This window comes from Eriocheir sinensis, chromosome 55 (genome assembly GCF_024679095.1).
Source record: "Eriocheir sinensis breed Jianghai 21 chromosome 55, ASM2467909v1, whole genome shotgun sequence".
NCBI lineage: Eukaryota > Metazoa > Arthropoda > Malacostraca > Decapoda > Varunidae > Eriocheir > Eriocheir sinensis.
In genome coordinates, this window is record NC_066563.1 from 9,469,401 (window position 1) to 9,495,705 (window position 26,305).

General features: G+C 42.8%; 1 protein-coding gene across 1 annotated transcript in view; it reads right to left on the reverse strand.

Moving 5' to 3' along the window:
- Nucleotides 1–1,083: 1,083 nt before the first annotated feature.
- LOC126984038 (barH-like 2 homeobox protein) overlaps nucleotides 1,084–26,305 on the reverse strand; it is a 103,345-nt gene continuing 78,123 nt past the window's right edge. Inside the window, exons 3-4 of the mRNA XM_050837398.1 lie at nucleotides 3,915–4,113; nucleotides 1,084–3,468 (exon numbers count right to left, since the gene is read on the reverse strand). Of these exons, the coding sequence (XP_050693355.1) occupies nucleotides 3,268–3,468; nucleotides 3,915–4,113 (400 nt within the window). The 3' untranslated portion in view covers nucleotides 1,084–3,267. The remainder of the gene's footprint in view (nucleotides 3,469–3,914; nucleotides 4,114–26,305) is intronic.

A 26,305-nucleotide genomic window follows, 5' to 3' on the forward strand; every position in this document is an offset into this window, starting at 1 on the left:
AAAATAACCAGGATCATCACAATCACTATTCCTGCCAGAGTTTATTTACCTGCGTCTAGTCCTTTCACTCAGACTCGGGAGACAGAAAGAAAAATAAATGGAAGAAAGGAAAAAAAAATCAAACTGAGTAAACTGTTGGGTGAGATACCAAACCAGAAAGAAAAAAAAATAACCAGGATCATCACAATCACTATTCCTGCCAGAGTTCATTTACCTGCGTTTAATCGTCTCACCCAAGTTTGAAAGAAAGACAAAAATAGAAAGAAGAAAATCACACTTCCTGATCTTCTTCACCGTATCAGACTCGGATAACCTTTGATCGACTATTGGGGAACAGAACCACAAGGCGAACAAAAATAATGGCATTGTTATTTTAATGATGGTGAGACTCGAGACGCTCTTCTTGTACTGCGCCGAATTTCAAAGGCCCACAAATCACTCCTTGGGGGGGATCACCTGTGTGCGGGAGTCACCTGGAGTCACTATGACCCAGGTGTAGGAGGCGCTGGTGTGACTCGGCCCGCTGCTGAGTCACGCGGCCGCCCTGAGTCACGAAGAGTCGGTCAGGGCGGGAAGATGTCTCGCGCGGGAGTCCTTTTAATAGCGTTTTGGGTCGTTTCCGGGGCGTGTTCGAGGGGGTGGGGGAGGTGGAGGGAGGGCAGGTCCAAAGGGGTGTGGGATTCGGTGGGAGATGAGGTGGGAAGTGGGGGGAAGCAGAGGGTGGGGTGGGGTATAATGGATGGAGTGCGGGGGAGGTGAGGGAGAGGTGGGTGAGGTGGACGTGGAAGGGGGAGACAAAGGGCGAGGGGATCCAAGGAGGTGAGGGAAGGGGGAGTTGATGTGGAAGATGGGGTTTGTGTGTAGGGGCTTGATTGTGTGGGGCGTGGGTAGGGGGTAGCAGGGAACATAGGGATGGGTTAGTGGGGAAGGTGAAGGACGAACGGATGGAGGAGAGAGGGGAAGGAAAAGGGTGGTGAGGTATAAATTGGAGAGGTAAGTTATCGGGGAGGTGGAGGGGGGTGGTATGAAGTGTACTGGAAGGCAGGCACAATAGGAAGGGGGAGGGGAGAACAAGGGGGAGGAAAAAATAGGGGGCGTAGGTGGAGGAGTTAGTTTTGGGGGAGATGAAAAAAGGAGAGTGGGGGTGGGTGGGAGGCGATGGGGATGAAAGGGGAGAGTATGGGGGGGCAGGGTGGAGATGGGAGGTGATGGGGGGAGGGGGAGAGGGGAGGCGATGGGGATGAAAGGGGAGAGTATGGGGGGGCAGGGTGGAGATGGGAGGTGATGAGGGGCAGGGGGAGAGGGGAGGCGACGGGCGATGGGGGGAGGAGGGTGAAGGAGGGGCAGGGTCATGGAAAGCCCGCGGAAAAACTGTCACAACTTTCTCATTATCAGCGTTCCGGGGTTCGACAGGATGCTTCTGTGAACTCTTCCGCCGCCGCCGTGTTCTACGAAGCAATGATTGAAACCTCCTTCCTTTGTCTCGCGCGGAGGTTCTCAGGACGGAGTGAAAACTTTTCCTTCGCCAAATTACTCGCGGCGCGCACGGAGATAATTCGGCGCGTGTTATCGCCGGCACAAAAGGCTCGGTTGTCTTAGTCAGGTGTGTGAATGCCTTGAGTTCCACGTCGCTTCTTTATTCCTCTTCGCTTTTCACTGATTTCATGTTCATTATTTGGAGTCACTAATGAGGCACTTGTTATATTTTTTTCTTTTTACGAAAATAAGCCACGGTATATATTTTTATTTCACTGATTTCACTGCTCATTATTCAGTCACTTATCTGCCACTGTAGTTTTATTTTCTCATTTTCCAACAATAAATTGCACCATTTTTTTTTGTTTCAGTGATTGCACTCATCATTATTTCGTCACTAATAGCAACTGTAGTTATATTATTTTTTCTTTTTTCCTTTTCACTGATTTTACTGTTCATTATATTGTCAATTAAAAGGCACCATAGTTATATTTGTAGTTACATTTTCTCTTTTCATATTTGCATTTCACTGATTTCCCTGCTCATTACATGGTCACTCGTTATATTTTCTCATTTATTTATATTCCACTAATTTCACTCCCTTATTTAGTCACTTTGCCACTGTAGCTATATTCTCTCTTTTTACAATGATAAACCACACTTCATTCACAAGAGTATTCACTTGCCTAACCACTTTTCCTCCCAAGCAGCGACCAAACTCACCACTTCTCTCCGCTTGTACAGAAACGTATGTAAAGGCAACCACAAACGTTCCTCCGCGACACACACCTTTTCCATACACTTTTATAAGTACATTGAGGCACTTCCACGGTCTGAGAGTCCTCGTGCATCCTCACAAACACACACTGAGGTAATACTGGGGCTATGGCGTGGTGTGGCCTGGTGTGGCGAGGTGTGGCGTGGGTTTGTGAGGCGGCGTGGTATAGTATAGTCTGACATGGCGTGAACTTTTTTAGTAATCCTGGGCACTGGATGAAGGCAGGACCGCGATGACCGGCTTTCTATCTGTTTGTCTGTCTGTCTATCTCGATGGCTGGGTGGGGGGATGCATGGTTGACAGACTGGGTGGTTCCTATGTCTTGTCTGTCTGTCTGGTTGGGTGGACGGGTGTATGGCTGACAGACTGGATGAATGGCTAGCTCGATGGCAGGGTTCCTATCAGTCTATCTGTCTGTTTGGTTTAGTAGACGGTTACATGGCTGACAGATTGGCTGGTTTCTATATGTCTGTCTGTCTGTCTGGTTGGGTGGACGGGTGCATGGCTGGCAGACTGGCTGGATGCATGGCTGGTTGGCTTGGGTGTCGGTCAGGATACTCCCCAACAGAACCACACACTTTTTAATGATCCCGGTAATTACACTTATAAACACCCTGGGAAGTCGAAGGTGTGAAGACCGTGTGTCCTTTAGGGTTACCATCACACCTGTTGCCTGCCGCCTCTTCCCCTGCCTCCCCTGCTTCCGGACGAGGGGCGGAAGGGGAGGATGGAGAGGAAGGGGAAGAGTTTTAAGGTGGGGTCTTTTCCTGCAGGTAATGACGGGGGTGGGGGGGGCGTAACTTAGCCATGTCCAGGTGATTCATTAAGGACCATTGATCAGGAAGACTCGTATGAACCCTTTAGAACCTCATCTGTGTGTGTGTATGGGTGGGTGGATGTGGGTGTGAGTGTGGGTGTGTTTATTGGTTGAAATACTGGTTGAAATACTGGCGTGGGTGTGTGTATGAGTGTTGGTGTGCTGTGTGTGGGTGTGTTAGTGTGTGGGTGTGTGTCTACTGCTTGAAATAGTGGGCGAGGGCTGCTTGAGTCGGCGTGGGCGGGTACAGGACTCTGGGTGCGACGAGGGTGGGCGGGGAGGAGGTGCTGGTGTTGCCCACGGTGGTGAGGGCGGGCAGCGAGGGCGTGCCGTCCAGGGAGGGCGTGGAGGCGGGGGACACTGCCGCCGCCGTCCTGCTGAGCGCCGCTAGCTGGGCCTGGCGGGGGGAAGGGAGGCTGAGTATTGGGACGACGTGAGGAAGTTGCTGTTGCTGACGTCATTGTGTCTGAGGTAATGCTGACTCTCTTCTTGTGTGAATGTCTGACTGATTGACTGACTGTGATTTACTGATCCCCTGGCTTTTAACTGACTGGCTTTCTAGGTGACTGACATTCTGACTGGATGATTGAGTAACTGACTGACTGACTGACTGACTGACTGACTGACTGTGGTACTGACCCCCTGACTGATTGTATGAGTGACTGACTGACTGATATTCTCACCGGCTGACTGACTGACTGACTGACTGACTGACGGACTATCCCCTGACTAACAAATGACTTAGCAAACCTCTTCCTCTTTCTCTCCTCTCTCCTCACATCTTCCTTCCTCAATAAACTCCTCCTCCTCCTCCTCCTCCTCCTCCTTCCCCCCCATACTCACATGTCTGTAGTAGAGGTCCATGGAAGACGAGAGGGCGGCCATGGAGGAGAGGGCGCCCACGGCAGAGAGGTGGGCGGGGTGTGACGGCGTGGGCAGCGTGGGCGGGGTCGCGTAGGGCCAGTAACCACCCATCAGCCGCCCATATCCGCCCTCCGCCAGCAGCTCAAGACCTACTGCTGTTTGTCGCTTCCACTTCGTTCTGCAAGAGTCAAGGGGGAGGCTTTAGTCGGGTGGTTTAACCTGGTAGCTGCGGGGATCATGTTCCTTAAAGGCCCCTCTAAGCGAGAAAAATGAGAAAAAATCATCACTCACACAAACCATTTTATAATATATATCAAGGCATTTGTGATCAGTTTATGCATCATCTATTTTTGGGGGTTTCTATCATGGCACAAATTTGGCCCGTCGCTGCTACCGGGTCAAGGGGATTGTTTAGGGTCATATACTTGAACATATTAGACAAGGCTTTCGTAGGGATTTTGGGCATTTCCAGGGGTAGTCTTAAGATCCTAGTGATAGTTTGACTCATCTTCTGTACCATGAACGTGGAAAGACACTCATCAGAACTTTATTTATATCCTTTTCGGCCTTTGGAAATAGTTGGGGTGTGAGGCGGAAGCGTCTGACCAACCAACCGACCTTAAGTCTTTCGTTCACCCAGTGGAGTTACACGTGACTCATCTCCTGTCTTAGTGGTGACTCAGCAGACCTACTTACTAGCAACTTTTATGAGTCATGGCGTCTCAACATAACATAGTTAGTTATTCAGTTAGTCAATCAATCAGGAAATAGTTATTAAGTTATTCATTTAGTTAGTCAATCACTCAGAAAATCAGTCAGTCAGTTATTTATATATTCAATTATGTAGTTAGTTAGTTAATTGACCCCTTGGAAAGCACAGTTCACTTCACACACACAAAAAAAAATACATTCAACTTTTGGTCCAACACAAGAGGAAATGTAAGACTGCAAACAAAGTAACCAAATATGAAACACGAACGCCGTCACCGCAGCGTCTCAACCACCGACACCACAAGCACTTCCTTCTCCTCATTTGTCTCCTCCTCCTCCTCCTCCTCCTGCCCCTTCTCTTCCTCTGTCTCCTGTTCATGTTCTTGCTCCTGCTCTTCATGCTACTCCACTCCTCCTCCTCGTCTTCTCCTCTTCATTTTGTTTCTCTTTCTTCTCCTCCTCCTCCTTCCTTCTCAATCTCCTCCTCTTGATCTGCTTCTCCCCCTCCTCTCCCTTCAAGGCCACTCTTTATTTATGGATCAAAGAAAGATGCCAAGGGTTGAAGACAGTAAATCAACAAGAGTCCAGTAATTCTAGTTCATGTAAAGAGAAAAGAGGATGATGGTGAACGATAAGAAAATGTTTAATTCTGAAAGGTTCTTGATACTTCCCATCTTGAAGGCGTGTATGTGTTAGAGAGAGGTCTAGGGATGAATGTAGTAACTTAAAAATACAAAAGAAATATTCCTTCATAAAGAGAATGCTTATGGATGAGGTAAAGTTTAGTTCCAGATGCGTTCAAGTCGTAGGAAGCCGGAAATGCAGTCACAAGAAACACCTGACCTTGTTTTTCTTTTTTTCCCTTTTTTATCACCGTCACTGAGGGTCAAAGAAGGTAATGGAAAGGGTGTTTTAATTTCCTTTGACACCTGTTTTTGCGCACCTTTCTTTCTTCAGTTGCATTGCTCTTCTCTTTTTTTTTCTTGTTTTGTTTTGTCGCTTCCATGGTTTTGTCCGTTGATTGTGGTTATAATTGTGGCGTCTAGTGGTGTTTGTTTTTGTGTTTCTCTTAGTCTTTGTGTGTGTGTGTGTGTGTGTGTGTGTGTGTGTGTGTGTGTGTGTGTGTGTGTGTGTGTGTGTCTCTCTCTCTCTCTCTCTCTCTCTCTCTCTCTCTCTCTCTCTCTCTCTCTCTCTCTCTCTCTCTCTCTCTCTCTCTCTCTCTCTCTCTCTCTCTCTCTCTCTCTCTCTCTCTCTCTCTCCTACCTTTTCCCAAGACTCAGGTGTGGCAGGAAAAATGACTCATTATTTGCACCTGAGGGACCATTGTTTACCTGGGCAGGTGATCACGCCGCGTCAACAAGTGGGAGGGAGGAAAAAGGGAGGGAGGGAGGGAGGAGAGAGAGAGGGATATATATGCAGGAGAAGAGGGAGGAAGTTAGGGGGGAAGGGGTGGGGCGGCAGAAAAGAGGGAGAGATGCAAGTGGGTAGGGAGGGACGGAGGGAATGAAGGACAGGTAAGAAGGGAAGGGAAAAAAGGAGAAGAGTAGATAAAGTAGATGTAGGAAAAGGAGGAGAAAGGGAAGGGAGGCTGAGTGGGATGGAAGGAAAGGAGAGCTGAGAGTAAGGATGACAGGAGAGAAGAGATGTAGAGGCAGAGGAAAAGGAGAGATAAGAAAGGAAGGGGTAGAGGGAGAAAAGTAGATATAGGAGATGGAGAAAGGGAAGAGAGACTAGATGGAACGAAAGGAAAGAGGGAGAGACGGAGTGGAGGAGAGATGCAGGGACGGAGGAAAAGGAGGAGAGAGGTAAGAAGGGAAGGAAAAGAGGGAGGAAAGTAAAAAGGGGTAAGTAGAACAGAGAATAAGGAGGGAAAATATACAAATAAAAGGGAAGAATAAGGAAGCTGGGAGGAAAGATGTCAAAAGGGAGGGAAAGAGAGAGAGAGAGAGAGAGAGAGAGAGAGAGAGAGAGAGAGAGAGAGAGAGAGGTAGTAAAATAGGAGAAACGGAGGATAAGTAAGGAATAGAGAGATAAAGGATGAAAGAGTAAAATATGAAATAAAAGAAGAAGGAAGAGATAGAGATGAATGAACAGGAAAGAAGATGAAAAAAGGAAATGACGAAAGAGGAATGAGGAAATAGAGAATGAAAGAGCACAAAAAAAAAATGAAGTAAAAAAAAAGAGCAATCAGTAAAAAGAAAGGAATGAACAAGAAAATAAAAAGATAAACAAGGAATGACGAAAGAGACCAGGCAGGAATAGCGGTCAGGATGGTGAAGGTAGCGATGGTGAGATAATGACAGTGATTGTGGTGGTGGTGGTGGTGGTGTTGATGATGGTGATGGAGGTGGTCTGGCGCGGCGGTGGTGGTGATGGTGGCGTCAGGGATTCTGGGAAAGCTAACGTGGTGATGATAGAGGTCTTATTGGTGATGATTCATGGAGTGGTGGTGGTGGTGGTGGTGGTGGTAGGGGTGTTAGATGTTATGGGGTAGTTGATGAGGTGATGATGATTTTAGTGGTGATGGTGGTGTTACGAATGTGGTGATGGGAGTGGTCCTATTTGTGGTAGTTGGTGATGATGGTGATGATACTGTGGTGATGATCTTAGTGGGTGGTGGTGATGCTTAATGACATAGATACTAATAGTTTCAGTAGCTTTAAATGCGGTGACGAATGCCAACGTAAATATAATAGTGGTGGTGGTGGTGGTGGTGGTTGCAGGTGGTGATGTACCTTGCGGCCATTTTGGTGATGTTAGTGGTTATTTTGGGGGAAGAAGTGGCTGGTGTGGTGTTCTGGTAGCAATTATGTTGATGGAGATGGTCATTATAGTAGTAGTAGTAGTAGTAGTAGTAGTAGTAGCAGTAGTAATAGTAGTAGTTGTAGTAAGTAGTAGCAGTAGCAGTAGCAGTAGTAGTAGTAGTAGTAGCAACAGTAGTAGTGGTAGTAATAGTAGTAGTAGTAATAGCAGTAACAGCAGGAGGCATATTATTTGTGGCAACATCATAATACAATAACATTAATTTTAAGACTTGATTGCGATTACACACCATGGCAACAGTTAGGAAGGGAAGAGAGAAGGGAACAGAAGCAGCCATGGTAATAACTGTACACATACTGGCTTAAAGTATTTCTGTTGTCACTGTTATTGTTATTGTTGTCATTATTTGCGGTGTTGAATGAGGTGGTGTCAGTGGAGGTGGCAATGATAGTAGTGGTGGTGAAGGTGGTAGTGGTGGTGGTGGTTGTGGTGAGTGGAGTAAACGCAGCTGACGTTATCACCAAAGAAACTCATCACTTCAGCGACAGACAGACAAATAAGCGAAGTTCCTGGTGATTCGTCATCCACCTGGCGGCTGACTGATCCATAAACACCAGGGAAAACGATGAACACTTTTACAGAACAATCGAATGCCGCCTTTAAAAGATTCGAGTCCCACTTTTAACGGAATCAAATCGCACTTTTTAAATATTTGAATTCCACTTTTAGAAGAGGAATCGAAGTCTCTTTAGAATTGCACTTTTAGAATTGTACCTTTGTAAGAAAAAGAAGAAGAAAAAGAAGAAAAGGAAGAAGAAAAAGAAGAAGAAGAAGAAGAAGAAAAAGAAGAAAAGAAGAAAAAGAAGAAAAAGAAGAAGAAGAAGAAGAGGAAGAAAAAGAAGATGAATGAATGAATGAAGGAAGGAAGGAAGGAAGGAAGGAAGAAAGGAAGGTAAGAAAGAAAGGAAATGGAAAACGAAAACGAAAAAGGGACTCACATCCTTTGAATCAACCTTAGAATCGCACTCTTAAAAGAATCGAGTCACATACACACACACACACACACACACACACACACACACACACACACACACACACACACACATCATCAGGAAGGAGCGACGTCGTTTTTCCCACAGCAATTACCGTTTCGTCCCCGCCGCGTCCACCTGACAAATGATCCTTCTCCGCCGTTAAAGTAAAACTACAATTTCTGTTTGCAGTGTCGCCGGGCCGTTGCGAAGCCTCTGTCCGCCTGGCTTAATCAATTGCACAGATTACACTCCACGCCGCGGAAATGGTCCCCGCTAATGGCCCGACAGGTGTTGCCAGTAATGCAGGTGTCGCCCCGAGTGTACGAGGCCTTAATGTTGACAGATGGAGTTGGTATCGTTGATTTCCCGTGTTCGGCAGCCGGCGCGTTGACCCCTCACTCCTGCCCGCACTCACTTGTCGCCTGTTTATTTCACTTACTTGGGAACGCTGTCACATCTTCCCCTTTTCCTGGGCTTCGGGGTTGACATATAGCATTGGTAGTACTGATAGTATATATTTTCCTTCACTTTTCAACTGCCTCTTTCTTTATTTTATTTAACACAAGCTATAAAAAACTAGGATGCTTACAATTACACCTTTCCCCCTTTCAAAGATTTACTGATGGCATTGGTAGTATTGATAGTATTGGTAAAATTAATCTTCCCTCCTGAACTTATTAGCTAGTACCTATTTGTTTCTTACATATGAAGAAAAGAACATCAGCAAATAGAAAGTTCATATCACACTTTCTTCTCCCATTCAGAGATTTATAGTTGTCATTGGTAGTACTGATCTTCCTTTCCTTTCCACGCTTCTACACTTCTACACTTTCTACACTTAGTGCGTAACAATACACGTACCAGCTACCTGTTTCTTTCACTTACCCAAAAATACAAGAACATAAACTGTAAGTCGCACGTTCGTTATCACATTTCCTCTTCCGATTTAAAGATTTATAGATAGCATTTTTAGCCATGATTTCCCTTGTTGAGCAGAGCACGTTGACTCCTACCTCCTACAACTTCCTACACTCACCCGTTCCTGATTTCATTCACTTCAGAGGATAACAACGTAAAGATTCAGTAACACGTTCAATGCCATTCTTCCTCTTCCTGCATAACAGTTTAATGCTGAAAGATACCAGTAATTGTATTGACAGTACCAGTAATATTGATCTTCCTTCCTGCACTCGTCCCTTGCTTGTTCTTTCACTTCAGCATTATAAGAACGCAAGGAATCAGTAACATTTCCACTGTCATCCTTCCTGTTCCTGTACAAGGGCTTAATGCTGAGAGACGGCATTAGAGGAAGAGGAAGAGGAAGGTAAGAGATGATTCACGGAGAGACTTGTAACGGATAGAGGAGGAGCAATAAGATAGATAGGAATAAAGAAGGGGAAGAGAAGGAAAATTGAAAGAGTAGAGACTCGTAGTGATAGAGGAGGAGGAAGAGTCGGAGGAGGAACAATAAGAGAGATGGAAATAAAGAAGGGGAAGAGAAGGAAACGAGAAAGAGGAGAGACTCGTTGTGATAGATTAGGATGAAGGATTGAAGGAGGAATTAGAAAGGAGAAAGATAGAAAAAAAGAAGGGAAAGACAAGGGAAAGAGTAAGAGGAATTGGCATTTTAATCTTCTTTCCTTCACTATCTCGTTGCCCATTGCCTTTCCTTGCTTCAGAACACAAGAGCATAACGTCACCTTCATAAAATAATCGCCTAAGTAATTTTTCAGCGATTTCCCGGTTTTCTTCTACATCAATTTTTCAACATGTGATGCCCATTTTTGTATAGTTGCCTTCATCATTCAGGGTTTGAGTGGTCTAGAATTGGCCTTTTCGTTTCTGCCTAACTCTGAAGCCAAATGTAGTAATGACAGTTCGTTTATGATTTCCTGTAAAGTAGAAAATAATGACAGTCGGTTTGTTTACGAGGGTGACGATAAGTACCACGCTCATTGTCATTCCTCTCCACCCTATTCCCGTCCCGTTGATCTGCCTTCTGATATATACACGGACTCCCTTCACTCACCTCCCTTCATTTCATTCATTCATCCACTAAGTTCACTCACCCGCACGTTATTTGTCATCCACATCTGGTTCTCTTTTTTCCTTTGCTCCATATCGTTGTCTGCTTTTCCACTTTCTTCTCCTTTTCCTCCTTCTGTTGCTTAATGTATTATTTCAAGAGGAGGGTATCAGGACACCTCTCCTCTCGAAATTGACCTCTCTTTCGGCCACCTCTTTTGATTTTTTTTAGGAGCAGCGAGTAGCGGGCATGTTTTTATTATTGTTTCCTTTTTTGTGCCCTAGAGCTGTATCCTTTGTTGTAAAAAAAAAATACTACTCGCTCACTGTCACACCTCCTCTTAACCGCTGCCTCCTCTTCCTCCTTCTCCTCTTCATCTTTCTGTTGCTCTTTCCCATTTTGCATGTAATCCTCCTTTTCCAGTTCTTGTCATATTTTATCTACATAGTTCTTATTATTATCATTAGGAGGAGGAGGAAGAGGAGGAAAACATGAAAAGAGGACAGAAAAAATAAATAAATAAAGGAAAAGGAGAAATAAGAAAAAAAACAAAGAATGGGAGGCCGTGGAAGGTGGAGAGAGAGAGAGAGAGAGAGAGAGAGAGAGAGAGAGAGAGAGAGAGAGAGAGAGAGAGAGAGAGAGAGAGAGAGAGAGAGAGAGAGAGAGAGAGAGAGAGAGAGAGAGAGAGAGAGAGAAAAAAAAGTACGTAAAACAAAAAAAGTAGGATAAGAAGAAAGCAAAGAATGGGAGGGACCAAACCCGTACTGTGAGAGGTCAAGGAAGGGGAGGAGGGGAGGGGAGGGGAGGGGGCGTGCAGGCGTGTGTAATGAGGCGGGGAGGTGAGGGATGCGCCACGCCTCTCCCCTCATCACGTGTGTAAATAACCCTTTGCTCTCCCTCACCCCCTCCCTCACCCTTTCCTCTCCCCTCCCTCACCCCTCCCTCACCCCTCCCTACCCCCTCTCTCACCCCAGCACCCCCACCCTCACACCCACTCCCCCAATTCCACCTTTACCTCCCTCCACATTTCATTTTCACCCACAACCACACCCGCACCCTATCCACACCTCCGCCACCCCCTCCTCCATGACATCCAAATCCACCAACATTCACCCTCATCAGCACTTCATCCACACCCACATCCACCTACACAATGCAGATATATATATAATTTCTATCATAGGTGTTGCCCATACCGCCGGGAGGATTTCTTGAAGGGTCTTTTGGACGGCCCCAGCCCTTTAGTGTCGCAGGCGATTTTAATATATAGTGGGTTCCGTGATTTATGACACTTGCTTGGTCCTTGCTGCCCCCCGGTGCTCCTCTTGACCGAAGTCGCTGAGGTTAAGGTTGAGTGAAGATCTGGGCAGCATGTGGGTAATCTTCCGCCACTCAGAAATGGTTGAAAATTGTCAGCGTGCCTCTGTGGGATTTGAGCCTAGGGCCTTTGACCACTCGGCAACCCCCTTCCTGGTGTCATTTATTTTTTTACATATTTACGTTTATTTCTAGACTTCATTTTTTTTTATATAAATCCTCCTTTTTCTTTACATATTTAAGATTGATATGTAGTAGTTTATTTGTTGCCTCTTTTCTCCATATATATAATTCCTTTTTTATATTCATATTGAGAATTTATATAGACTTTACATGCGTCCCGTTCTTCCATACATCTTCGTTCCCACGCTCTAAGTCTCCGGTACGTGCTCCCGCCGAAGCCATACGTCTCTGGGCCTCATAATTCCGGGTCACGGAGAGGCGGCGAGGAAAGGACGAGGCGGCGGCTTTTTGCGGGCGTCCATATCTGTACCGTCATCGTTCTGTGGTTTCTACTAATGGCGTGTTGATGTGGTTTCTCTTTTTTATATCCGTGTGTGTGTGTGTGTGTGTGTGTGTGTGTGTGTGTGTGTGTGTGTGTGTGTGTGTGTGTATTGCTTTGGTTTCTCGTGTTTTTTTATCGTTTATCATATTTTTGTTGTTTATTCTCTAAGTTTGTGTTGAATTGTAAGTGATATTTTTTTTCTATTCCTGTTTGTTGTTGTGTTTCTTCTAGTTCTTTGTCTTTTCTCTCCATCTCATTCTCTTTTCCTTCCTCCTCTTCCTCCTCTTCCTCTTCTTCCTCCTCTTCCTCCTCTTCCTCTTCTTATAGCCACAAATCTCTCCGTGAATCATTGCTGGAGGGAAATATTTAACTTTTTAGTCATCTCCTTCCCTCCTCTTCCATTTCCTTCTTTATAACCCTTCTCTCTCCCTCTCGTTCTCCTCCTCCTCCTCCTCCTCCTCCTCCTCCTCCTCCTCCTCCTCCTCCTCCTCCTCCTCCCACAGCAACAAGTCTCTCAGTTAATCATTTCTGAGTGGAGAGATTTAACATTTTTTATCTATCTTCCTCTTTATTTTATTTTTATTTTCTTCTTTTATCTCTATCCATCTTTATATTTATTTCTTTTTTCCTCCTTCTCCGGCTGTCTTTACTCCTTCTTTATCAACTACAAGTCCCCTCTTTAGTCATTCTCATCCTACTCTTTCACTTTTTTTCTTTTATGTGTACTCCTCCTCTTCCCCTTCTTTATCCCTCTCTCCTTCTGTTTCTCCTCCTCCTCCTCTTCCTCCTTTTCTTCCAGTTAAAAGTCTCAGTCAATCTTCTCTTACCCTCCTCTTTCACTTCCTTTTTTATCTCTTCTCCTCCTCTTTCTCTCCTTTCTATCTCTCCCTCTCTTTCTCCTCCTCGCTATCTTCCTTCTCTACCATCTACAACTTTTAACCTTCTCTCTCTCTTCCTTCTTTATCTCTCCCTCTCTTATCTCTTTCATCTCTACCTCATCCCCACTCTTTCTCCTCCTCTTCCACCTCCTCTTCGTCCTCCAGTCACAAGGCCCGCGTGAATCATGGCTGGAGGGACAGAGTGGAGTTTTTCCTCCGCCTCGTAAATGGGACAATTATCGAGGGTCGGGACGCGCTGGTGACAGGACAAAAAGCTTGATCTATTCCCCGAAATTATAAGTTGGAGGCGATCGCTTTGTCACCTAAATCAGCGTTTTGTGGACCGGCTCACCACGCCCTCACCTTCCTGCTGGGGTGGGGAGGGAGGGGGAGGGGGTGGTGGGGGAGAGGGGGGGGGGGTTATGTGTGGGTGTGAGAAGAGATCTTGGTTGGAAGGAAAGATAAAGAAGTGAAGGAGAGGGTGATAGGGGAGAAAAAGAGGGAGAGAGATTGTGATAAAGAAGGAAAGAAGAGGAGGAGAATAAATGGGAAGTGAAGGAGAGGTTGATGGAGAGAGAGAGAGAGAGAGAGAGAGAGAGAGAGAGAGAGAGAGAGAGAGAGAGAGAGAGAGAGAGAGAGAGAGAGAGAGAGAGAGAGAGAGATTGGGGTTATGTATATATGGATTATATGTGTGTATATTTGTGTGCGTATGTGTGTAGGAGGAAATCTGTATGTATGTGTGTGCGTATATAGGAGGGAAGGGTGTTAAAATGTGTGTGTGTATGTGTGTGTGTGTGTGTGTGTGTGTGTGTGTGTGTGTGTGTGTGTGTGTGTGTGTGTGTTGGGTATTTTTTTTGTAGGGTATTTGTGTGTTTGTGTGTGTGTGTGTTTGGTTTGTAAAAATAATCCCACTCAGCTTCTCCTCAGGTGCGTGTTGTTAGTAAGTCACCCACACCTCCCCCAGAACAGGTAATACAAGGCACCTCTTTATGAACACAAGTCAGGCCAGGTCAGGATCAACAGGTAAATGGGAGATGCCGGTTTCATTATTTTTTGTTATCATCAGGTACACAAAGAGCAGGTGGAAGAAGATTGTCACCGTAGTGTTGATATTCATTTCTACTTTAGGCTTTAGAAATTATTATAAACCAGTAGAAATGTCACCCAAAGAAGCATAAGAAAAATGAGATGCTGCTTATATTCTCATTAGGTTAATTAGTGAAGGAAAATCGTCTCCGTTGTTTTGTTAGTCATTTCTCCTTTTGGTTTAAGAGATTGTTATGAACCAGTAGAAATGTCACCCAATGAAGTAAAAAATAATGAGATGCTGGTTCTTCTATTCTCATTCGGTTAACTAGTGAACGAATATCGCCACCATTGTTTTGTTAGTCATATCTCTTTGGCTTTAGAGATCGTTATGAGTCGGCAGAAATACCACTCAGGGAAGTAAAAAGAGAAAGCTGTAATATGGTGAAAAAAGCAATCACGTGTTTTCTTAAGCTCCACAAGATAACCAGGAAGCAGGAAAAAGCGAACCAGCAAGTCTCTCAGTAAATCATGGCTGAGTGGAGAGATTTAACATTTTATAACTCCTGTCTTCCTCTTTCTCTCTCTTTTTTTTTATCTCCATCCATCTTTATCTTTATTTTTTTTCTCCTTCTCCGGCTCCGTTTACTCCTTCTTTATCAGCTACAAGTCCCCTCTTTAATCCCTCTCATCCTATTCTTTCACTTCCTTCCTTTATGTGTTCCCCTCCTCTTCTTTATCCCTCTCTCTCCTTCTGTTTCTTCTCCTCCGCCTCTTCCTCCTTCTCTACCAAATAAAAGTCTCAGTTTATCTTCACTTACCTTCCTCTTTCACTTCCTTCTGTATCTCTTCTCCTCCTCTTCCTCTGATTCGCTTTCTTCTTTATCTGTTTTTCTCTCCTTCTCTTTTTTCTTCAGTCGCATTGTGGAAAAAAAATGCAATGGCGTGTTTCTTGAGCTACACAACATTACAAGGAGTCAGCAAAAAGCGAATCAGCCTACCCCGGGCAGCTCCTCTGAGCCTAACACCACCTATCACCCTTATCCGATAATTTATCAAACCAGTTCTTTAAAATTATCGTGATTGAACTCAACGCTCGATTGCCAAGCCAGTTCCAATCGCTTATCCATCTATCGGCGAACTAGTTTTTGGCCAATATCGTTATGGAACCTGAATTTGTTTAACATCAACACATCGGTACGAGGTCTACCCTTCGCTTGTCTGCCAGAACCTTACTGATGTGGCATATACTGAAGCTACATAATCTTACTGACATGACATTTACTAAAGCTGACATGACATTTACTAAAGCTACATAATCTTACTGACATGACATTTACTAAAGCTACATAACCTTACTGACATGACATTTACTAAAGCTACATAACCTTACTGACATGACATTTACTAAAGCTACATAATCTTACTGACATGACATTTACTAAAGCTACATCACCTTACTGACATGACATTTACTAAAGCTACATCACCTTACTGACATGACATTTACTAAAGCTACATAATCTTACTGACATGACATTTACTAAAGCTACATCACCTTACTGACATGACATTTACTAAAGCTACATCACCTTACTGACATGACATTTACTAAAGCTACATAACATTACTGACATGACATTTACTAAAGCTACATAATCTTACTGACATGACATTTACTAAAGCTACATAACCTTACTGACATGACATTTACTAAAGCTACATAATCTTACTGATATGACATTTACTAAAGCTACATAATCTTACTGACATGACATTTACTAAAGCTACATCACCTTACTGACATGACATTTACTAAAGCTACATCACCGTACTGACATGACATTTACTAAAGCTACATCACCTTACTGACATGACATTTACTAAAGCTACATCACCTTACTGACATGACATTTACTAAAGCTACATCACCTTACTGACATGACATTTACTAAAGCTACATAATCTTACTGACATGACATTTACTAAAGCTACATCACCTTACTGACATGACATTTACTAAAGCTACATAATCTTACTAACATGACATTTACTAAAGCTACATCACCTTACTGACATGACATTTACTAAAGCTACATCACCTTACTGACATGACATTTACTAAAGCTACATCACCTTACTAACATGACATTTACTAAAGCTACATCACCTTACTGACATGACATTTACTAAAGCTACATAACCATACTGACATGACATTTACTAAAGCTACATCACCTTACTGACATGACATTTACTAAAGCTACATAACCATACTGACATGACATTTACTAAAGCTACATCACCTTACTGACATGACATTTACTAAAGCTACATAATCTTACTGACATGACATTTACTAAAGCTACATAATCTTACTGACATGACATTTACTAAAGCTACATAATCTTACTAACATGACATTTACTAAAGCTACATAATCTTACTAACATGACATTTACTAAAGCTACATAATCTTACTGACATGACATTTACTAAAGCTACATAACCATACTGACATGACATTTACTAAAGCTACATAATCTTACTAACATGACATTTACTAAAGCTACATAATCTTACTGACATGACATTTACTAAAGCTACATAACCTTACTGACATGACATTTACTAAAGCTACATAATCTTACTAACATGACATTTACTAAAGCTACATAATCTTACTGACATGACATTTACTAAAGCTACATAATCTTACTAACATGACATTTACTAAAGCTACATAATCTTACTAACATGACATTTACTAAAGCTACATCACCGTACTGACGTGACATTTACTAAAGCTACATAATCTTACTGACATGACATTTACTAAAGCTACATCACCTTACTGACATGACATTTACTAAAGCTACATAACCTTACAGACATGACATTTACTAAAGCTACATAACCATACTGACATGACATTTACTAAAGCTACATAATCTTACTAACATGACATTTACTAAAGCTACATCACCTTACTGACATGACATTTACTAAAGCTACATAATCTTACTGACATGACATTTACTAAAGCTACATAACCTTACTGACATGACATTTACTAAAGCTACATAATCTTACTGACATGACATTTACTAAAGCTACATCACCTTACTGACATGACATTTACTAAAGCTACATAACCTTACAGACATGACATTTACTAAAGCTACATAACCTTACTGACATGACATTTACTAAAGCTACATAACCTTACTGACATGACATTTACTAAAGCTACATAATCTTACTGACATGACATTTACTAAAGCTTCATAATCTTACTGACATGACATTTACTAAAGCTACATAACCTTACTGACATGACATTTACTAAAGCTACATAACCTTACTGACATGACATTTACTAAAGCTACATAACCTTACTAACATGACATTTACTAAAGCTACATAATCTTACTGACATGACATTTACTAAAGCCACATCACCTTACTGACATGACATTTACTAAAGCTACATAATCTTACTGACATGACATTTACTAAAGCTACATCACCTTACTGACATGACATTTACTAAAGCTACATCACCTTACTGACATGACATTTACTAAAGCTACATAACATTACTGACATGACATTTACTAAAGCTACATAATCTTACTGACATGACATTTACTAAAGCTACATAACCTTACTGACATGACATTTACTAAAGCTACATAATCTTACTGATATGACATTTACTAAAGCTACATAATCTTACTGACATGACATTTACTAAAGCTACATCACCTTACTGACATGACATTTACTAAAGCTACATCACCGTACTGACATGACATTTACTAAAGCTACATCACCTTACTGACATGACATTTACTAAAGCTACATCACCTTACTGACATGACATTTACTAAAGCTACATCACCTTACTGACATGACATTTACTAAAGCTACATAATCTTACTGACATGACATTTACTAAAGCTACATCACCTTACTGACATGACATTTACTAAAGCTACATAATCTTACTAACATGACATTTACTAAAGCTACATCACCTTACTGACATGACATTTACTAAAGCTACATCACCTTACTGACATGACATTTACTAAAGCTACATCACCTTACTAACATGACATTTACTAAAGCTACATCACCTTACTGACATGACATTTACTAAAGCTACATAACCATACTGACATGACATTTACTAAAGCTACATCACCTTACTGACATGACATTTACTAAAGCTACATAACCATACTGACATGACATTTACTAAAGCTACATCACCTTACTGACATGACATTTACTAAAGCTACATAATCTTACTGACATGACATTTACTAAAGCTACATAATCTTACTGACATGACATTTACTAAAGCTACATAATCTTACTAACATGACATTTACTAAAGCTACATAATCTTACTAACATGACATTTACTAAAGCTACATAATCTTACTGACATGACATTTACTAAAGCTACATAACCATACTGACATGACATTTACTAAAGCTACATAATCTTACTAACATGACATTTACTAAAGCTACATAATCTTACTGACATGACATTTACTAAAGCTACATAACCTTACTGACATGACATTTACTAAAGCTACATAATCTTACTAACATGACATTTACTAAAGCTACATAATCTTACTGACATGACATTTACTAAAGCTACATAATCTTACTAACATGACATTTACTAAAGCTACATAATCTTACTAACATGACATTTACTAAAGCTACATCACCGTACTGACGTGACATTTACTAAAGCTACATAATCTTACTGACATGACATTTACTAAAGCTACATCACCTTACTGACATGACATTTACTAAAGCTACATAACCTTACAGACATGACATTTACTAAAGCTACATAACCATACTGACATGACATTTACTAAAGCTACATAATCTTACTAACATGACATTTACTAAAGCTACATCACCTTACTGACATGACATTTACTAAAGCTACATAATCTTACTGACATGACATTTACTAAAGCTACATAACCTTACTGACATGACATTTACTAAAGCTACATAATCTTACTGACATGACATTTACTAAAGCTACATCACCTTACTGACATGACATTTACTAAAGCTACATAACCTTACAGACATGACATTTACTAAAGCTACATAACCTTACTGACATGACATTTACTAAAGCTACATAACCTTACTGACATGACATTTACTAAAGCTACATAATCTTACTGACATGACATTTACTAAAGCTTCATAATCTTACTGACATGACATTTACTAAAGCTACATAACCTTACTGACATGACATTTACTAAAGCTACATAACCTTACTGACATGACATTTACTAAAGCTACATAACCTTACTAACATGACATTTACTAAAGCTACATAATCTTACTGACATGACATTTACTAAAGCCACATAACCTTACTGACATGACATTTACTAAAGCTACATAACCTTACAGACATGACATTTACTAAAGCTACATAACCTTACTGACATGACATTTACTAAAGCCACATCACCTTACTGACATGACATTTAAGGGTCATATTTTCTTTCCTTTTTCTCTCCTGTTTTTGTTCCTCCTGAGCTACTTCCATTGATGTAAAAAATATAATCAGCAAAATCATCACTCTTCCCATCACACAGACTAAACCCCACGAACCCTTCCCATCACCGATCCAACAGCCCCTCACGCCTCCAAGCAAGCTGCCAGCCCCATGCACACACCAGTCACGCCACCCCATCACCCCGGCTCCCCCCCACTAAACCCCACGAACCCTTCCCATCACCGATCCAACAGCCCCTCACGCCTCCAAGCAAGCCGCCAGCCCCATGCACACACCACGTAACGCTACCCCATCACCCCATCACCCCATCACCCCCCATCACCCCGGCTACTCCCCCACTAAACCCCCACGAACCCTTCCCTTCACCAATCCAACAGCCCCTCACTCCTCCAAGCAAGCCGCCAGCCCCATGCACACACCAGTCACGCCACCCCATCACTCCATCACCCCCCATCACCCCGGCTCCCCCCGACGCCCCCAGGCAGGCCGAGTGAAGGCAGCGGCGGCTCCTTGCATGTCCGTCACCGCAACAAGTCCTCTTCTTGCCTCCCGCGGCCCGCTTACCGACCGAACATACCGCCGCTTTGATAATTGTACATAACGTGACCGGAAGAGGAGGAGGAGGAGGAGGAGGGGAACGACGAGGAGGAGGAGGCAGAAAGAGGCGATAGAAAGTCTCCTCAAATGTCCCCTCCTTGCTCTCCTTACTCCTCCCTCTCTCTCTCTCTCCTCTTCCTCCTCCTCCTCCTCCTCCTCCTCCTCCTCCCAGCATGACTCTTGGCTAACCACCGCAACATTGCCACCACAAAACCGTGAGAAAAGGAGACCATTAGGAGTAGAAATGATGGGAAGGTGTTTAGAGGCAGACCAGGACGACGAGGAGGAGGAGGAGGAGGAGGAGGAGGAGGAGGAGGAGGAGGAGGAGAAATGACAGATGGAGAAGGCGAAAAAGAAAACAAAGCAAGAGGAAAAAAAATAGATGAAGCAGCCGCAGAAAGATGACGAGGAGGAGGAGGAGGAGGAGGAGGAGGAGGAGGAGGAGGAGGAGGAGTAGGAGTAGGAATAAACAAGCGGAGAAGGTAGAAGAAAACAAAACAAAACATGATAAAGAGGGAGCAGAAGTGTACTAATGAAGGGAGAAAGAATAGAGGAACCAGGGAAAGCAGTGAACCAGGGAGAAATACCAGAGAAAGAGGAGAAGGAGAAATACAAAAGAGAAAGAGGGAGAAGAGTAGTTAGAAAAGAGAGAATGAGTAGATGAAGCAAGGAGAAGAGGAAGAGGAGAAAGAGGGAGAAGATGTGTAGTTAAGAAGGAAGAAAGAATAGATAAAAGGGGGGGAAGCTGTGGATCAGAGAGACACAGAGAAAGAGGAGGAAGGGAAAGGCAACAGAGCCGACCACACTCACGCCAAGAGACTCAATTGTAGACCTGTGATCCGCGTTTCTTCGTATCCGTCCTTAGTCGTTGCCAGTAACCGGACCCGGATCCCGGTGTCTCGTGGCTGTCCGCAAGAAGGAGGAGAAGGAGGAAGGAAAGGAATAGGGAAAGAAAGAAGGGATGGAAGGATAGAATGAATGCAGGAATGAAGGTGGTAAGGAAGGAAGAAGAATGAAAGAAAAGGGATACGAAAAGGAACAGGAGAAGAAGAGATCAGGAAAAAGTGGAGGAAAATGAGAAAAAGTAATAATAATAATAAGAGCTGGAGAAGGAGAAGGACGAGAAAGATAGAAAGAGATGAAGAAAAACAAAATGAATGAAAGAAAGCTCGTAAGTAATGAGGAACAAAAGAAAGGAAGGAAGGGAAGATAGAAGGAAGGAAGAAGGAAGGAAGAAAGAAAGAAGATAGGAGAGGGAGGTTAGTTTAAGGTATTCGATCCCAGAGTGAATATCTAATAATATGATCGTGCGGTTTTCTTGGATAAGACTTAGCGTGTCTCTCTCACCTGATCAGACCCGCCTCTCAGGTAAGTCCTCCTCCTCCTCCTCCTCCTCCTTCTCCTATTCTTTTTTTTAGTCATTCCGCTTTTGCACTTTTCCATTATTTTCTTTTACTTCTTGTCTTCATCTTCGTCTTTATATTTTTTTTTAATTTCATCCTTTTCTGTATTTTTCTTATCTTTTTCTGTCTTCTTCCTCTGTCTTCACCTTATTCTCGTTCTCTTCCTCCTAATTCTACTTTTCTTGGGTCTTCTATTTTTTTTTTCATCGTTCGACCTATAGCATCGGTAGGCTTTCTTGATGGGGCCTGATGGTCGGTCCCAGTCCATTAGTTGCGCAGGCAAGTATTTATAGTGACGTCATTATTCTTGTCTCATGCCGCCACCCGGACCTTGCTTCTTTCAGCCTGTCACTCTTCCTGTCTTCCTTCTTTCATTATATTTTCTCCTTCTATGCTTCGTCTTTTCTCCTTTCTTCCTCCGCCTTGCCCTTCCTAGCACTTCCTTGTTTCATTGGGGCTTCTCACTCTTCCTTTCATCATGTATTTTCATTCTTCTACTTCAGCTGCATTTCCTCCTTTTCTTCTTGTTTCCATTCATTTATTCTTCTTTTCTTTGGAACTTGCTAGTTATTGTTGCTTCTTCCATCCTGCATTTTCTTTCTTCCTTCACTTTCCCTTCACTTCCTTCATTCTGCTTCTCTTCTTTCTTCCCTTCTCATTTACCTGCATTTCCTCCTTTTCTTCTTGTTTTCCTTTCTTTATTCTTCTTTTCCTTGTTGCTTCTTCCATCCTGCGTTTTCTTTCACTTTCCCTTCACATCCTTCATTCTGCGTTTCTTCCTCTTTCTTCCTTCTCATTTACCTGCACTTCCTCCTCCTTTACCTGGGGCTTGTTAATCTTGGTGGGAACATTAGCGTGTTTTTGCCGGCCAGGTGTAAGGCGAGAGCGAGAAGGCTGCAGGTGACGGAGGAAGTGTCCATTGCGTCGAGTTAGTGACAAGTTGACTCCTTTTTTCCCTTCACGGCGAGGCACAAAAAAACACCTGATTGCCGCTAACCCACACAACGAGTCCCTCACCTGTCCGCACACCTGCCTGGCCGCTCACCTTCGTCCTTTGGTTTACCTGTATAATTGTTTGTAGGTTTGCCCACTTGTCTGCCTATATAAAACCTACCTACTTACCTTCTTACCTACTACCTACCTATCTACTTATACACCTGCCTACCTGTTTACTTTTGCTTTTAATTAACTATCAGTGTGCCTGTCCATTTAAACACCTGACTTTTTACCTATCTACCTACCGTATATACCTACCTACCTACGTTCCTTCCTTCCTTCCTTCCTTCCTTCCACTCTTTTTTTCTTTCTTTTTTTCCTTCGTTCGTTCGTTCGTTCGTTCGTTCGTTCGTTCGTTCGTTCGTTCGTTCGTTCCTTCCTTCCTTCCTTCCTTCCTACCTTAGTTGTCTCCTCCCTATAGTACTAACTGAGAGAGAGAGAGAGAGAGAGAGAGAGAGAGAGAGAGAGAGAGAGAGAGAGAGAGAGAGAGAGAGACCTCAACTCTCATCCATAAAACAACCCCATAAGAAGTCCATTTAGTATATCAGGGTCACGTTTCGGCCCATCAACCTATCTGTTTCCCATCTCCCAAAGACTTTTACACAGGGAAGGGAAAAACGTGTGACCCTTCCTTCCATCCTTCCTTCCTTCCATCCTACTCTCCTCCCCTTCAATCCATTCCTCCCTTACAGTCTACCCATCAACTATCCTCCCATTATCTATCTACTCATTATCTATCCATCTATTCGAGCACTTATCCCATCCATGCATTCGATCACTATTCCCATCTATCTATTCGACCACTCTCGTCCGTGTGTGGTGGAAGGTATGTGGATGGACGGAAGATAGACAGCAGTGGAGCGGTGGAAAGGTGGATGCAGAGGAGTAGAGGAATGAGAAATAGTTATTGAGATATTAAAAGAAGAAGAAGAATAGAAGAAGAAGAAAAGAAGAAAAGAAGAAAGGAAGAAGAAAAGGAGAAGAAAAGAAAAGAAGAAAAGAAGAAAAGAAAAAGAAATGAAGAAGAAGAAAAGAGACATTAAAGAAGATGTGTGATAGGAGATAAAATAGACAACAGTGGAGAGGTGGGAAGGTGGATGCAGAGGTGGAGGAGGAGTGTGAAGAAGAGGGTGTTGACTGTAGTAGAATGAAAAGTAGTTATTGAGATATTGAAAAAAAGAGAGACTAAAGATGGGTGAAGGAACGGATGATAGCCAGCAGTGAAGAGATGAAAAGGTGGATGAAGAAAGGGAAGAAGAGAGTGAAGAAGCCATTGAGATACTGCAAGAAGAGAGGTTGTAGAGGATAGGCAGCAGTTGAAGGGTGGAAAGTTGGATGCAAAGGTAGATGAAGAAGGGGAAGTAGAAGATGGTGGTTGGTGGTAGGCAGCATTTGAAGGGTGGATAGTTGGATACAAAGGTAGATGAAGAAGGGGAAGAAGATGATGGTTGGTGGTAGGCAGCATTTGAAGGGTGGATAGTTGGATACAAAGGTAGATGAAGAAAGGGAAGAAGATGATGGTTGGTGGTAGGCAGCATTTGAAGGGTGGATAGTTGGATGCAAAGGTAGATGAAGAAGGGGAAGAAAGTGATGGTTGGTGGTCGCCCCTTTCCGTGGGTGGGTCATGGGCGCCTCGTGGACAGCGGGAGCATAATTTCCTGAAGGTGGTAATCTGGCGGTGATGAATGGTGACAACTTTCTGATTTACCGGAGCATAATTATGATTTCCCTGACTTAGAGGGGCTGGCGGCATCCCCCTTCATCCTCCCCTCCCTCCTCCCTCATCTCCGCTTTCCTATCTCCTTCCTCTCCCTCCCTTCCTCTACTTCTTATTTCTCCCGACATCCTTCCCTTTATTCCTCCTTCTCTCCACCTCACAGTTTTTTTCCTCCTCTTCTGTCTTCTTCCCTCCTCTACCTCACTCTATGCCACCCACACCCTACCCCCATCTCCCTCCCTCTCTCAATCCCTTTCCTCCCATCCTTCCTCCCTTGATCAGTGCTTCCCTTCACCTCCCTCTCTTTAACCTACCTCATCCTCCTTCCTTCCCTCTAACGCAGTAACTCCTCCTCTCCTCCCTTCCTTTACCTCCCCTTCATTACTTTCCTTCCTCCCGCCCCTCCCGCCCTCAATCACTGCTTCTCCTTTAGATTTACCTCCATAAGTGAACCATTTTCCTTAAGTTATCCCGTCCCTTACAATAATAATATAGTACCTCGTTTTCTGTGAAGCTAAAAATAAAGATGGAGGAGAGGTCAGTCCGTGTGTGTGTGTGTGTGTGTGTGTGTGTGTGTGTGTGTGTGTGTGTGTGTGTGTGTGTGTGTGTGTGTGTGTGTGTGTGTGTCTTTACTGTTTATTAATATGTGTAGCTATATCTATCTATCTTATTATCTATATATATATGTATGAATGTATGTATGCATGGATGGATGTATAAATGTATGTGAGCATGTGTTTGCCTATCTTCGTAATGTCTGTCTGTCTTATTTTTTTACCGTTTAGTCTGTCTGTATCTGTAATCTCTCTTGTCGGTCTCTCTGTATGCATGTCTGTCTGTCTGTTTCTGTCTGTCTGGATGTCTCTGTCTGTCTATATATTTTGATAAGTCTTTAAACTATATTTTTTTATGTTCACAAATGGAGATTTCAACACGCGTACAGATACCGATCCACACATAATCATCATTTCATTATAGTCATCTTTACCGTTTCTGGATCTCAATGTCTCTATGTTTTGACAAGTCTCTTAACTACTTTTAACTGTAATTTTGTATCAGTTCACAATGGGAGATTTCAGCACACCTACAGATACCTATCCACAAATAATCATAATTTTTACTATTTTGACAAGTCCTTTAACTACTTTCAACTGTAATTTTCTATCAGTTCACAATGGGAGATTTCAACACACCTACAGATACCTATCCACGTATTTTCACATATACCGCTTATGGATGTCACACTCTATATATTTAAGCAAGTCTTTTAACTATTTTTAACTTAGCTTTTATTTTCTATCAGTTCACAAATGGAGGTTTCAACACACGCACCGATACCTATTAATCATCGCATCATTACAGTTACCTTTACCGTTTATTTATGTCACTGTCTCTATACTTTGGCGTCTTTTCACTTCTTCTAATTTTTCTTTTTCTTTCAGTTCACAAAGGGCGATTTCAACATACGTGTAGATACCTATCCACACATATTAATCATAGTATTCCTATATTCACCTTTACAGTTTCCGGATGCCACTGTGTATATATTTTGGCAAGTCTGTTAACAACTCTCAACTTGACTTTCATTTTTCTATTAGTTCATAAGTGGAGAATTCAACACACGCACATATACCTATCCACGTATTAATCATCGCTTTCTGGATGTCACTGTCTATATATTTTGGCAAGTCTTTTAACTACTTTCAACTTGACTTTCATTTTTTTATTAGTTCATAAGTGGAGATTTCAACACACGCTCATATACCTATCCATTACTATATTCACCGTTACTGTTTTTGGATGTCACTCTATC